The sequence below is a fragment of the Macrobrachium nipponense genome, chromosome 7 (assembly GCF_015104395.2).
Source record: "Macrobrachium nipponense isolate FS-2020 chromosome 7, ASM1510439v2, whole genome shotgun sequence".
Classification (NCBI taxonomy): domain Eukaryota; kingdom Metazoa; phylum Arthropoda; class Malacostraca; order Decapoda; family Palaemonidae; genus Macrobrachium; species Macrobrachium nipponense.
This window is the reverse complement of record NC_061109.1, coordinates 52,394,238-52,407,553: the sequence shown is the minus strand read 5'-3', so window position 1 is coordinate 52,407,553 and position 13,316 is coordinate 52,394,238. Positions and strand designations below refer to the sequence as shown.

The 13,316-nt window shown below is 39.2% G+C and overlaps 1 protein-coding gene across 1 annotated transcript in view; it reads right to left on the bottom strand.

The window, feature by feature from the left end:
* The window catches only part of LOC135217037 (epidermal retinol dehydrogenase 2-like), a 46,294-nt gene that overhangs the window by 24,995 nt on the left and 7,983 nt on the right, over window positions 1-13,316 (bottom strand). Inside the window, exons 4-7 of the mRNA XM_064252633.1 lie at window positions 7,254-7,361; window positions 6,647-6,778; window positions 6,161-6,290; window positions 114-228 (exon numbers count right to left, since the gene is read on the bottom strand). Of these exons, the coding sequence (XP_064108703.1) occupies window positions 114-228; window positions 6,161-6,290; window positions 6,647-6,778; window positions 7,254-7,361 (485 nt within the window). The remainder of the gene's footprint in view (window positions 1-113; window positions 229-6,160; window positions 6,291-6,646; window positions 6,779-7,253; window positions 7,362-13,316) is intronic.

The following is a 13,316-nucleotide window of genomic DNA, read 5'->3' as shown; positions in this document are numbered from 1 at the left end:
TATTCTTTACTGGGGTCTCCACTTCAAAGAAAATATATAATGTTGACTTTCAAAAAGAAATTGTATCTCAAAGAAAGTTTCGATTCCAAAAGAATAATAGTCAGGATAATTACTTCAGGTTTGGTTTTACATCATCAACATTAGAGATCAGGAAAGGATGCACAGCAGTAACAGTGACTTGGGATCTTCGCTCTGCCCTGAGTTCTTCAGCCAGTGCTTCTGTCATGCCTGCAAAAAGGAGAGACAAATATAAAATGAGTGCATAACCGACGCACCAGTATCACAAGGACAATATTCCTCACATTTCATATTTTTCACTTAATCTCCTGCTTATTAAATTATGCTGTCTCATATCATTCACTTCAGACAGGGATTAAATTATGGCAATGAGTCTTTTACTGTTGGTAAAAATAATCATATTCCTGTTAATAACTGTCTTTTTGTGTCTGAAACTGTATTGGGCATATCCTATAAGAAAGTGATGACTCACACAGTAAAAAAAATGAAGAATTAGTAACAACAGACAAATTACATAGTATTCAATAATAAATATTAGCTATAATTTCTTCTCAGAATATTAGCACAGCTCACCTGAACATTTACCTGTCCAAAACCAAACTACACTGACAAGGTTGTCAGTATTTCCAAGAACTAGAAATCAGTCAAATTGATGATAAAAGTTCTAAACTCTATTTGAATAATGCAAAAACATATTTTGTGCAGTTCCAGAAATTCTCCACTATCATTCAGACCTAAACGTTAGATAATGTACCAGATTCTGAAGCTGCTGTAAGAGGCATGGTTTATTTAACTACCTGGACAGAAAAATCTTCCTGACTGCTTATGAGTCTTGTGGAACAATCTTGGAGAATTAAGGAAGGTATTTATCATTAAGAAAACCTTTTACAAGTCCTCACAAACTCAAAACTTAACCATTCTCCTTCAAAATCTACTCATTACATGTATTGATATGAAAACGACATTTCTCATGTTTTGACTTTTTCAATTCAGGGACTAAGTGGTGGCCTAATTAGAATAAAATTGATAAGTTTCATAAATGTACAGTGGTACCTCGAGATACGAAAGGCTCAACTTACGAAAAACTCGAGATACGAAAGCCAATACAGAAAATTTAACGGCTCTACATACGAAAAGTTTTCAAGATATGAAAGGTTTCTGTAAAGTACGAGATTCGCCCGAACCACCGATAACAATTTTGAAACTCGCGCGCCGCCAACTTAATAGACTCGCCACCATCCTCCTGCTCTCCCATTGGTTCCTGATGCTAGTCGCGGCCATGAGATCCTTCTCTCCTATTGGCCAGCATCCCTCCCATCATGCATCTATGTACGTGGTGGTGTGCCTCGGCCACTCGGTACCAGCATCGTTATCGTACGCACGCGATATTCGTTCGGTCTAACGATTTTGTTTAGTAACGTAAATTCGTTAGTGATTTCGTTGCAGTATACGTACTTTATCGTGTTGTGCAAAAACTTTATTCTACTTATACGTAAATTACGTACAAGATAACGTAGTCATGGGTCCCAAGAAAGTTGAAATTCACGGAAAGAAGCGAATGCTCTCTTTGGAGACAAAGATGGAGATTATCAAGAAGTACGAAGCTGGTATGCGATTGAGTGTGATCGCCAAGGAATACGGCCGAAATCCGTCGACAATAGGCACCATCCTTAAACAGAAGGATGTCATCAAAGCAGCTACACCTTCCAAGGGCATCACTATTTTGTCCAGCAAGAGGACCCACGTGCACGACGAGATGGAACGGCTGCTTCTTGTCTGGATAAAAGACAAAGAAATCGCTGGCGATACTATAACGGAGACGGCAATCTCCCACAAGGCCAGCGCTATTTTCGGCAATTTGATTGTGCAGGCGGAAGACGACGGAGGGGAAGGGACATCAATGCAAACCCCACAGTTCAAGGCTTCACATGGCTGGTTCGAGAAATTTCGTAAATGGACTGGCATCCATTCGGTGGTGCGGCATGGAGGCTGCCAGCTCGGACACGAAAGCAGCCGAAGCATTTAAAAAGACGTTCGATGAGATGATGACCAAGGAAGGCCACAGTTCTCAGCAAGTCTTCAACTGTGATGAGACTGGCCTTTTTTGGAAAAAAATGCCTCATTGGACGTACATCACAGAGGAAGAGAAGAAGCTACCCGAGCATAAGCCTATGAAAGACAGGCTTATGCTTGCACTTTGTTCAAACGCCAGTGGGGATTGCAAGGTGAAGCCCCTACTGGTGTATCATTCCGAGACTCCTCGAGCCTTCAAGGCCCACAAAGTGCTTAAGGAGAAGCCTCCAGTGATGTGGAGGGCTAATGCAAAAGCCTGGGTAACGAGGCTTTTGTTCATGGAGTGGGTAAATCTGTGTTTCGGCCCGACAGTGAAGAAATTTTTGGAAGAGAAGCACCTCCCCTGAAATGTCTGCTGGTGTTGGACAATGCCCCTCCCCACCCTCCTGGCCTCGAGGAAGATATCCTAGCGGAGTATTCCTTCGTCAAGAATCTTTTTCTACCGCCCAACACCACCCCTCTTCTCCAGCCCATGGACCAGCAAGTGATATCGAACTTTAAGAAGCTGTACACGAAACGTCTTTTCAAGAGATGTTTCGACATCACCGATGCCACAAACCTCACCTTGCGTGAATTTTGGAAGGAGCATTTCGGCATCGTCATTTGCATCCGACTCATCGACCAAGCTTGGCAGGAGGTTTCGAGGCAAACCTTGAATTCCTCGTGGAGGAAACTCTGGCCTGATGCCGTATCCGCCCGAGACTTCGAGGGATTCGACGTGGGCGAAGCTGGTGCTGCAGATTCAGAAACAGTTGACGATTCCGAAAATTTCCCAACCAGATTTTGACGAGATCGTTGCACTTGGCAAGTCCATGGGGCTGGTCGTCGATGAGGACGACATCAACGACCTTCTCGAGGAGCACCAAGAGGAGCTTACGACGGATGACCTGAAGGAGTTGGAGGCCATGCAACATAACGTCGTTCAAGAGGAGTTCTCTAGCAGCAGCGAGGAAGAGGAGGAGGACCCTATGACAACGGCAGAAATTAAGGATGTTCTAGCCACTTTTCATAAAGTGCAATCGTTTATAGAAAAAAACACACCCCGAAAAGGCTCACACAGGTCGTATGCTTGCTCAGTTCGATGACGTTTGCCTGAGTCGTTTCAGGAACATTGTGAAAAGTAGGCAGAAGCAATCTTCCTTGGATCGTTATTTTTTAAAGAGGCCTTTAGCATTAGCAGGAGCAAGCAAAAAGGAAGAACCAAGTGATAAAAAACAGAAATTTGAAAGTGGTGATGAAGTTGAAATTCTGTAAAAAAAAAAAAAAAAAAAAAAAAAAAAAAACCTTCGTAAAGTAAAAAAAAGTAAAAAAAAAAAAAAAAAGTTAAAAATCAAAAAAAGAAAAATTTTTTATTTTTTTTATTTTAGTTTTTTGTAAAGTTAAGTGTTACAGTTTTGTTAATGTGTTTCGTAAGTTTTAGTTTAGTTTTCCTTACATTTTTTTATGTGTTTCGTAAAGTTAAGTGTACGTATGTACGTACGTATCTGCCGTTTGTCCTCCTCCTCCTCTGCCGCCACTTTCAGAGATAGCCTCACTCAAAAGGTAAGCTTCCACATTTTACGTACAGTATTTCTTGTATACCATGTACAGTAATACACTTTATTTACAAGTTAATTTGCATTACGTTATTAAGTTAGGTATTGAATGGTCCAATTTGTTGTAGTATTTCATTGTTTATAGGTCGATTTAGCTTCACAGTATTATGAAATTTACTGGGGTGTTTTTGGAGGGCTTGGAATGGATTAGCCATTTTACATGTAAAATGTGGTCCAAGATACGAAAACCTCATGATACGAAGGGCGCCTCGGAACGGATTAATTTCGTATCTTGAGGTACTACTGTACTTACCAAGTAATTACTTAGCTATAGTTTTCACTCGCACAGCAATCCAAAATTTCAAAAATTCTGTTAGCGCTTCCATTGCAAAGTGTAGGTGATTAGCCATGCCCATTGCACAGGGTACGTGGCAACAACTTAAGCTGGCAGGTCTCATTCTGTTTTTGACATGTCCATGAGAGTGGAGGAGGGAGGGCTTTGACTATATAATTACTAATTACTAGGTATGTATTTATGAAACTTAATTTCATTATAAAAATATCATTTTCATACAGGCAACTTACAAAGTAATTACTTAGCTGAATCCCACATTGATTGGGGGTGGGATAGATAGACTCCAAAACAATATTGGGGGTGGGATAGACAGACTCCAAAACAATATTGGGGGTGGGATAGATAGACTCCAAAACAATATGTGTGATAATGACTTTGAAACAGAAAGGGTGGCTAGCATTGAATCAATGCTTGTTGTTTCCTTGACTGGTAAGAGACCTACTGCAGGTGAATACTACCTCTGGTTGGTGCTCATCTTCACCTGTAGTGGCGTGGCAGTTGAGCTGAGGATAGGCCTGATCACTGGTAAGACATACATAAAAACATACGTAATATCTTAAGGCTCCGACTGGTCAGAGAACCCTTTCCTCTTCTTCCAGTCCCAGGATTTCCATTAAACTCTTGAATATGAAAAGAGCAAGGTCAGAGCTTGGATGGTTACTCATTCTTGGCTAGGAAACCTAGGGTGAAAGAGCACACACTGTCTCCTTGGGAAAAGCCTACCCTTTTGTCAATAGTCTACAGTTCACTTATATCTTGGCAGTCACAAAAGGTACAAGGAAGAGTCTTCTGAGGGCTTCTTGAGGGAAGCAAAACCAAGGGGTTTTGAAAGAAGGGCCTGTGAGCCACTTAGCACAACATCTAGGTTCCAAGAAACCAGGTCGGCTTTCTTCTGCTAAGAAGTATCGAATGACTTGACGAAGTCATTAAGATCCTGTTTTGATGACAGGTCCAACCTCTGTGCTTCAAATCTGAGGTAAGCATTGCTCCGTATCCTTTAATGTTAGGAGAGGACAGACCTCTAGACAGAGGTTGTCAGATTGAGGAGGAAGTCTGCTATTTGGATCAAAGACGTCTCAGAAGATAAGATATCTCATCTGGTGAAAACTGACTTTTGAAGATTTAAAAGAATTCCTAATTCCTGAGTAAGGCAAGGAGTAATCCGTGCTTCATTCATACACTTTTCCTCCGAAGGGGATCAAAGAAGCCAGTCGTCCAAGTAAGGGCTGATGTTGATGCCAATCAGGTGAAGCCATTTGGCGAGAGGGGAGAGGACTCGAGTAAGTACTTGAGGTGCCGTGGAGAGGCCAAAACAGAAACCAAACCCAGAAGATTTTACTCTGGAAGATGAACCTGAGATACTTCCTGAAGTCTGGATGGATGGGGATATGAAAGCATGCGTCTTGTATGTCCAGTGTTATCATCCAATTGCCCGTAGCTGCAGCTACTTTTGTTCCTTTTACTGTACCTCCTTTCATATCTTTCTTCATCTTTCCACCCTGATTCAACCAACGTGAGCGTTCAACAAGAGCTCTTTTAATATCACATACCGACAAAATCATTACATTTTAGGCTATGCTAATCTAAATTTAGATTCTAGTGCAAACGAGTCTCTTATCTAATGAGCCTCACTTCAGGTGACTCATCAGGTCATTCAATATTTTCTTTATTACTAATACGTATCTATTTTCTTACTTTCCCAAATTACGTATCATCCATTCAACAGTGGTTTTCTTTAAATAACAGAATGTAACATTCTCAAATCAAGTCATGTCACATTCAGTATGAGTTAGGGAATTTTAAAATACATTGCTCAAATTCTAATATCGACAGGAAACAATCTGTTATTACCCATTTTTCTACAGATTCTTCAACTTTGTTTACAATTTTGGGAAATGACAATGATGTTAATTACAGCTTAAAAGGCCTCATTTAACCAGGAAGAAAACCTAACCAGATAAAAAGAAATTAGTTTCACTGAATTTCTCAAGAGGCTTAAATGTTGTTGATATACGTATAATGATTTTTATTTTAACAGGTCGAACACAATTTACTCATCAGTGAGTGAGATACTGAAAGACAAATGATGTGTCTCAAACAGCGTCTCTTTTTCTATTGGATATAATCAATCTTTTCGGTAAAAGAAAAAGAAAAAAGAAAAAATCTTCAACCTTTAAACCCCAAACTTGGGCTGCCGCAGTAGGTAAGGGGACAACATTATTCCTTCCTATGTAACCTAGTACCGATGAAATACAGACAATGTGGCCTTTGTTATTTTTTGTCATGTAACCTAAAAACTCACTCGTAACCTGTAAAGTAAGAATGGTGAAACAAAAACGAGTCCAAAATGACAAGTTTGCCTCATACATACTGTAATGGTATAGATGTTGCTCTGGATTAAAAATATTGAAATTTCAATGCACCTTTATGAAATAACTATTTATTACATCAGGGATAAGGGTAGGCATCAAGGTACTCCCATTTCCATACACCAATCGCTCACATCAGGAACTTGAGATGACATTTCAGCAAATCTGGCACTCCTTAACTACCATCAGATTCTGCTCCTTTGGCAACATTTTATTAATTAATAAGGCTAAAGGATTGTGTTCTATGTCATTTCTCTCTAGGAGCATAAATTTTGATAGACGGAATGAAAACTTACCCATAAGTTTCCAAGAAGGTTAACATTGACAAGTCTCCGGATTTCGCCAGGAGTGTGGGACAGGAATGGCTTGTGCTCGTAAGTGCCAGCGTTGTTGAACAAGTACTCTGGATTTCCAACATCTCTTCGTACCTGTAATAAATAAAAGTGATCATGACACTCAAAAACAATGTAGCCACAGAGAGTTCAAGTGTGTTGAAATTTCTGAAAGCTTGCACCACTGTTGATGTTTGTTTTGTGATAAGTAAAAGTTCCATAATAAACTCCATGTATGCTACTTGTAAGTTTTCCTTTTAAACTCAAGCCTTTCTAAAAACTTTAAACAGACACTTAATAAATATGCCACTTTCTTTCCTTTAGTAAGAAGGTATTTCATGTCTACCGAAAATTTTGGTTCTGCACAGAGATGATGTACCATTTCAGAAACGTGAAAACACTACTAAAGTTGTCATAAGTAATAAATTTAAGATATGGTAAAAAAATTGCTGTACAATTATAAATGCTACAAATATTTTCTAAGAATACATGATTAGTCCACACTACTTTCTCAAATCTATGGTGCTAAATGGTATACACAGCCTCCACACTCAATAAACATCCAATTCACCTTGCTAGCTGTTTTTGCAACTTCTTCTTGATTTGAAATGTCACAAGTATATGGGTAGGCCTCTCCCCCACTTGCACGAATCATTTCTGCAGTTTGTTCATTCTGCTTCTGAAAAAGAAAGGCTAGACTAAGGTAGCAAGATCTATGAACTGTGTTCGTCATCTACTTTGGCAAAGAATGGCAAAAAATTGTATTATTTTCTAGCTATTGTGTCCAGCAGAAACAAGAGTAAAAACAAATTGCAACTCTACATTGCAGTTGATTCTGGATGTTAACCTGAATATAAAAGCAAGGGAACAACATTCAGAATTGTTTTTCATTTTCAATTTCTATAATAACACTTAAATATTAGCTTACTATTATTACACAGGAATTTGTCAATGCTTTTTCATGTTAATTCCAGTTTCCAGTGGTTTTTAATATAATTTTCAGTGTTGGTTTAATTTTTTCAAAGTTTATCTCTAAGCCCAGTTATGTTTTCAATACTTATTGTAGTTGGATTTCTATTTGTGGGAGCTAAAAGATTTCATTAACTACTAAAATACTGGACCACTAAGGAAGACGCTGTTAATAAAGGAAGCCTTCAAGAGAGTAGCATTAGACATGATCAAACCTAGACCACCAATGTTGGAGAGCGGCAACAGGCACATCCTGACGGTGGCAAACTTTACTACAAGATACCCTAAGGCAGTGGCATTGTATACGAGAAACATAACTTGAAGTTTTAAGCAGGGTAGGATTCACCAAGGCAAATACCGAAGTACCCATTTACTTCTAAAAATATTGAAGTATATAAAAAAAAATCCCACAAGGATCTGTGGTATGCTAAAATCCGTGTTGAAGATGTGTTGGGAGTGGGATCTACCGGTGTTATTTGCACTGTATGGAAGGACAGCGAGAAGAACAAGGCAGATTCCCAAGGACTTATAGAGACTGCAAGGATGAGGTAAGCAACACTCGCCAGTACATGCTGGAGCTAGAAATTACCCGAAAGAGATGACCAGCTAGGGAGAGTTTGTAAATGGTACAGAGATTCTCAAAGCATCACTACAACCAGAGGACCAGAGACCTTTTAAGTACTATAAGAGAAACGTGAATGAAGCAGATCATTAGCACCTACCTAAGCAAACAGCAGAAGAAACTGGTATCAATGGTGAGGAAATAGGTTGAGGTGAACAGATTCCATGTGGATGACCATCACCTAAATCCCATAACCAAGTTTGATGATGAACTGATGGGAGATCCCAAGTCCACTATGGCGAAACTTCATAATAACAGATTACTCAACAAGGTGGACTCTGAACCGGGTATACTGGCAGTTTCTGATGCAGGAAGCATCAGAGAAGAAAACAACTTTCTCATTACTGAATGAATGTAGCAAGTTCAAGAATATGCCATTTGGACTGATGAACTCGGCAGTGATTTCCAGCATAAGTAGCTGCTGAGTTCATTCATCCAAAAGGCATATTCTTGCGAAGGCAACATCCATTCAGTAATAAGAAAGCCGTTTTCTCCTCTGATGCTTCCTCCATCAGGATCTGCCAATATGAGGAAGATGCTAGTTGTACTAGTTGGATCTATAATTACCCATATGTCATCATGGGAAGAATACATTTATGCACTCAAGGACCTATTCCATGGAGTAGGGGAAGCAGGAATGAATATCTAACCTTCTAAGTGTTATAATGTATATAACAAATTGGATTTCCTTGGATAAAAGCTCATCTGTGATAAGAGTATGTTTCATGGATGAAACCAACAGATGAAAATTCAGGATGCATCATCACTAAAGATCACAATAAGTGAGATCAATCTTAGGTTCGATGAGAGGCCACTGTAGGAGGTTCAAGGGAAACTACAAGCATTTTGATCACCTTTGACAGATTTAGTGAAGAATGGACGACTGAACAAAATTGAGTGGAAGGAACCTCAATAAAAGACATTTGATGAATGCACTGAATAGAAGACTGGGAAGCATACTCCTGTAAAGTTTGCCAGTGGCATATTTCTAATTACTTATGTAAGTAGGAAACTAGAAGAATACTGCACAATTGAGATGGAATTGCTAGGTTATATAATTGAATTTTAACAAAATTAGAAGTAATACAATTAATTAGCAATACTCAAAAGTAGCATAACATATCACTTGTCAACAATTTGGTGAAAGTGGTCCAGTCCTCTTACTAAGATGTCAAAGGTAAAGAATGATGAAAAACCAGCAACTCGGCTTCATGCTGATCATTAACAGAAGTAGAGATCAGGAGAGGTAAAGGCCACCAACACTATAGATCCCAAGAGTTCTGGTCATATATCGAATGAGGTCAAAAGCCAAAGGTATATTTCATAGAGGGTTCAACCAGGAAAATCACTTTAGAAAGGAATACACCAAGGTCCGGGAGCCTAAGGACCGGAGTTTAGAAAGGAGTACACCAAGGTCCGGGAGCCTAAGGACCGGAGTTTTGAAAGGAATACACCAAGGTCCGGGAGCCTAAGGACCGGAGTTTAGAAAGGAGTACACCAAGGTCCGGGAGCCTAAGGACCGGAGTTTAGAAAGGAGTACACCAAGGTCCGGGAGCCTAAGGACCGGAGTTTAGAAAGGAGTACACCAAGGTCCGGGAGCCTAAGGACCGGAGTTTTGAAAGGAGTACACCAAGGTCCGGGAGCCTAAGGACCGGAGTTTTGAAAGGAATACACCAAGGTCCGGAGCCTAAGGACCGAAGTTTAGAAGGAAGGGAATACACCAAGGTTCCGGGAGCCTAAGGACCGGAGTTTAGAAAGGAGTACACCAGGTCCGGGAGCCTAAGGACTGGAGTTTAGAAAGGAGTACACCAAGGTCCGGGAGCCTAAGGACCGGAGTTTAGAAAGGAGTACACCAAGGTCTGGGAGCCTAAGGACCAGAGTTTAGAAAGGAGTACACCAAGGTCCGGGAGCCTAAGGACCGGAGTTTAGAAAGGAGTACACCAAGGTCCGGGAGCCTAAGGACCGGAGTTTTGAAAGGAATACACCAAGGTCCGGAGCCTAAGGACCGAAGTTTAGAAAGGAATACACCAAGGTCCGGGAGCCTAAGGACCGGAGTTTAGAAAGGAGTACACCAAGGTCCGGGAGCCTAAGGACCGGAGTTTAGAAAGGAGTACACCAAGGTCCGGGAGCCTAAGGACCGGAGTTTAGAAAGGAGTACACCAAGGTCCAGGAGCCTAAGGACCGGAGTTTTGAAAGGAGCACCAAGGTCCGGGAGCCTAAGGACCGGAGTTTTGAAAGGGAGTTAACCACAAGGTCTGGGAGCCTAAGGACCGGAGTTTAGAAAGGAGTACTACAAGGTCTGGGAGCCTAAGGACCAGAGTTTAGAAAGGAGTACTACAAGGTCTGGGAGCCTAAGGACTGGAGTTTAGAAAGGAGTACACCAAGGTCCGGGAGCCTAAGGACCGGAGTTTAGAAAGGAGTACATACAAGGTCCGGGAGCCTAAGGACCGGAGTTTAGAAAGGAGTACTACAAGGTCCGTGAGCCTAAGGACCGGAGTTTTTGAAAGGAGTACGTGAGGTTTGAAAGGAGTTACACCAAGGTCCGGGAACCTAAGGACCGCCTTAACCTCCTTACAAGACATATAATAGGATTTTAAATATATGTGCCATGGATGTACTTCAGGGGACTTATGTCGGAACCATTAGATATTTGTTCAAAGCACGAACTAACTCCCGTAGAGGGTCAGCTACCACACAGCGACCACGATTAAGAGCGCAACTAATAAAGACGAGTAAGAAAACTAAAAAACTTACAAGAGATACACTATGACATCAAATTCACAGGGATGTCCATTCTAAAACCATCCAATATATGCAATCATGCCAAAATATGTAAATCTGAAATAAAAAATTAAAACTTAACATTTATTGGCAAGAGTAGCCCTCAAATGAATGTACTATTTGTACTGGAAATACTTAAAATTAAACTGCTTGTTCCCGAATCAAATAAACACCCCTTCTCTCGTTGTTTTCTGTTCTGTTCCACATTTTGTGCCACCAGGTTAGTTAATTTTCGCCAGTGAAGAGTCCTTTGTGCATATACTACATAATTACTAAATACTATTTCATATTGTGTGATCCATATTCTGCGAATTTTGTCATTGTGGTGAATCTTTTTATAAGTATATCTTCATTCCAGTGTTTTATTTGTCTTTATCAATCGTAGATTTGAATTCAACTTCTCTCAATTAAAATTTTTTTCTTTTAGTTTTTAAGAAATTCCTAGATGCGAATGTTTATCCGTCGTATTCCTTCTTGGACCCTAATATAGTGTGTGTGTATGTATATATATGCATGCATATATATATATAATATATTATATATATAATATATATATATATATATTATATATATATTATACACACACACAGCAGTCGGGTCCCAAATTATGCGTGTTCGAATTGTAAGATTCCCATTTTATGTGGTCGCTAGTTGTCAAAAATAGATTTTCTGTATCTGCGAAGCCGTTTAAAGTCTGCGAGTACTGCCTGCAAAACGTATCAAATCTCGTTTTTTCAAGTATTTTAGGTGGGGGGAGGGGTTGGCTGGTATCTGAGAGAAGGGTTGGGGGAATGCTTGGTGAAAAAAAACTATTATTCCTCCACGGGGGAGTGCGAGAGAAAGATTTCCTGCTCAGCCATTACCTAAGACGGAAGGCTCTGCCTCACGCATTTGTGACATCATACCGCAGTGTGTATGAATGATCGGTGTCATCATCATCATCGCTATACGTATTATTCAGATCGGCGAAGTGTAATCTGATCATCCGCATCATGTATGCATCTGCCTAGAAGTCAAAGAGGAATACCTATTTTCTCGAAACTAAAAAGCTTGCCCTTAAGTTAAAGACGAAGGAAGGAGCAACTTCCATTTTGGCAGCTGTTGACGACTTCAAATCCGTCATTTCTGAACATGAAGTAAGAATTTTTTTTTCTAGGTTAACTTATTTTGACTAACTTTTGGCATTTGATCATTTATTTTTTTCTATTGTTGAAATAGGAGTTGATGAAAATGACTAGTAAAAGTGAGTAACAGAGAAGCAGATGTGTCTGAGAGAGAGAGAGAATCGTTCGATCTAAACTTTTCAAGAAACTGTCATTTCATGTCTAATTTAGCATTTTTATAATTTCTTTTTAAGAAATTGTAATTTCAAGTCAAATTTTAAATTTTCATCGGCTCTTTTTTTTTTTATCGTAGAATAAATTTAGATGAAAACGATTACATAATGAACGTGCGGGACAAAGAAACTAAGACAGGGGCTCGTAACCAAGTTTGTTAGGCCTAACAGGAGTGAAGACACACATGATCCACCTGTCCCTGAAATCTCAAATGGTTCCTTCAGCAGAACTCTTCACGGAGGATGAGATAGAGGAGTTTGAATGTTTTTTTGGCAGAGGATAGGTAGGGGAAATTCCATCCAAAAGTTTTTTTTAAGAAATGACTGTATCGTACAGTACACTAGCACCCAATGGTGGAATTATTCATATGTGGGAGTTTTCACCATCTGTGTGTAATTTTAAACCCTTTCAAGTTATTAAAACCTTTTTAATGTTTTATTTATGCATAAGAACAATTTCATATTAGAAAAAATTACGGTATAGTACATTGAAATGATTGAATATGGGTAGTATAAAAAAGTTTGACTGGGTAAGTTGCTATTTGCCTTGGCCCTAATGGAATTATTGCCATAAGGTATGTTTCAAAAAAAAAAATGCGAATTTCCAATTCTGCGAGGCCGTGGATCGACCCAATTCTAGAATAATTGGGGACCGTACTGTATATATTATATATATATATATATATATATATATATATATATATATATATATATATAGTAGATATATATATATACATATATATAGATAATAGAGAGATATATAGACATAGATAGATATTATTATATCTATATTATAGATAGAATACAAAGATATAGATGGACACATAGATATATGTAGATATAGCATAGTATATAATATGTATATACCATATATATATAGTAGAGAGAGTATGATAGATATAGATATATATAGAGATAGAGAGAGA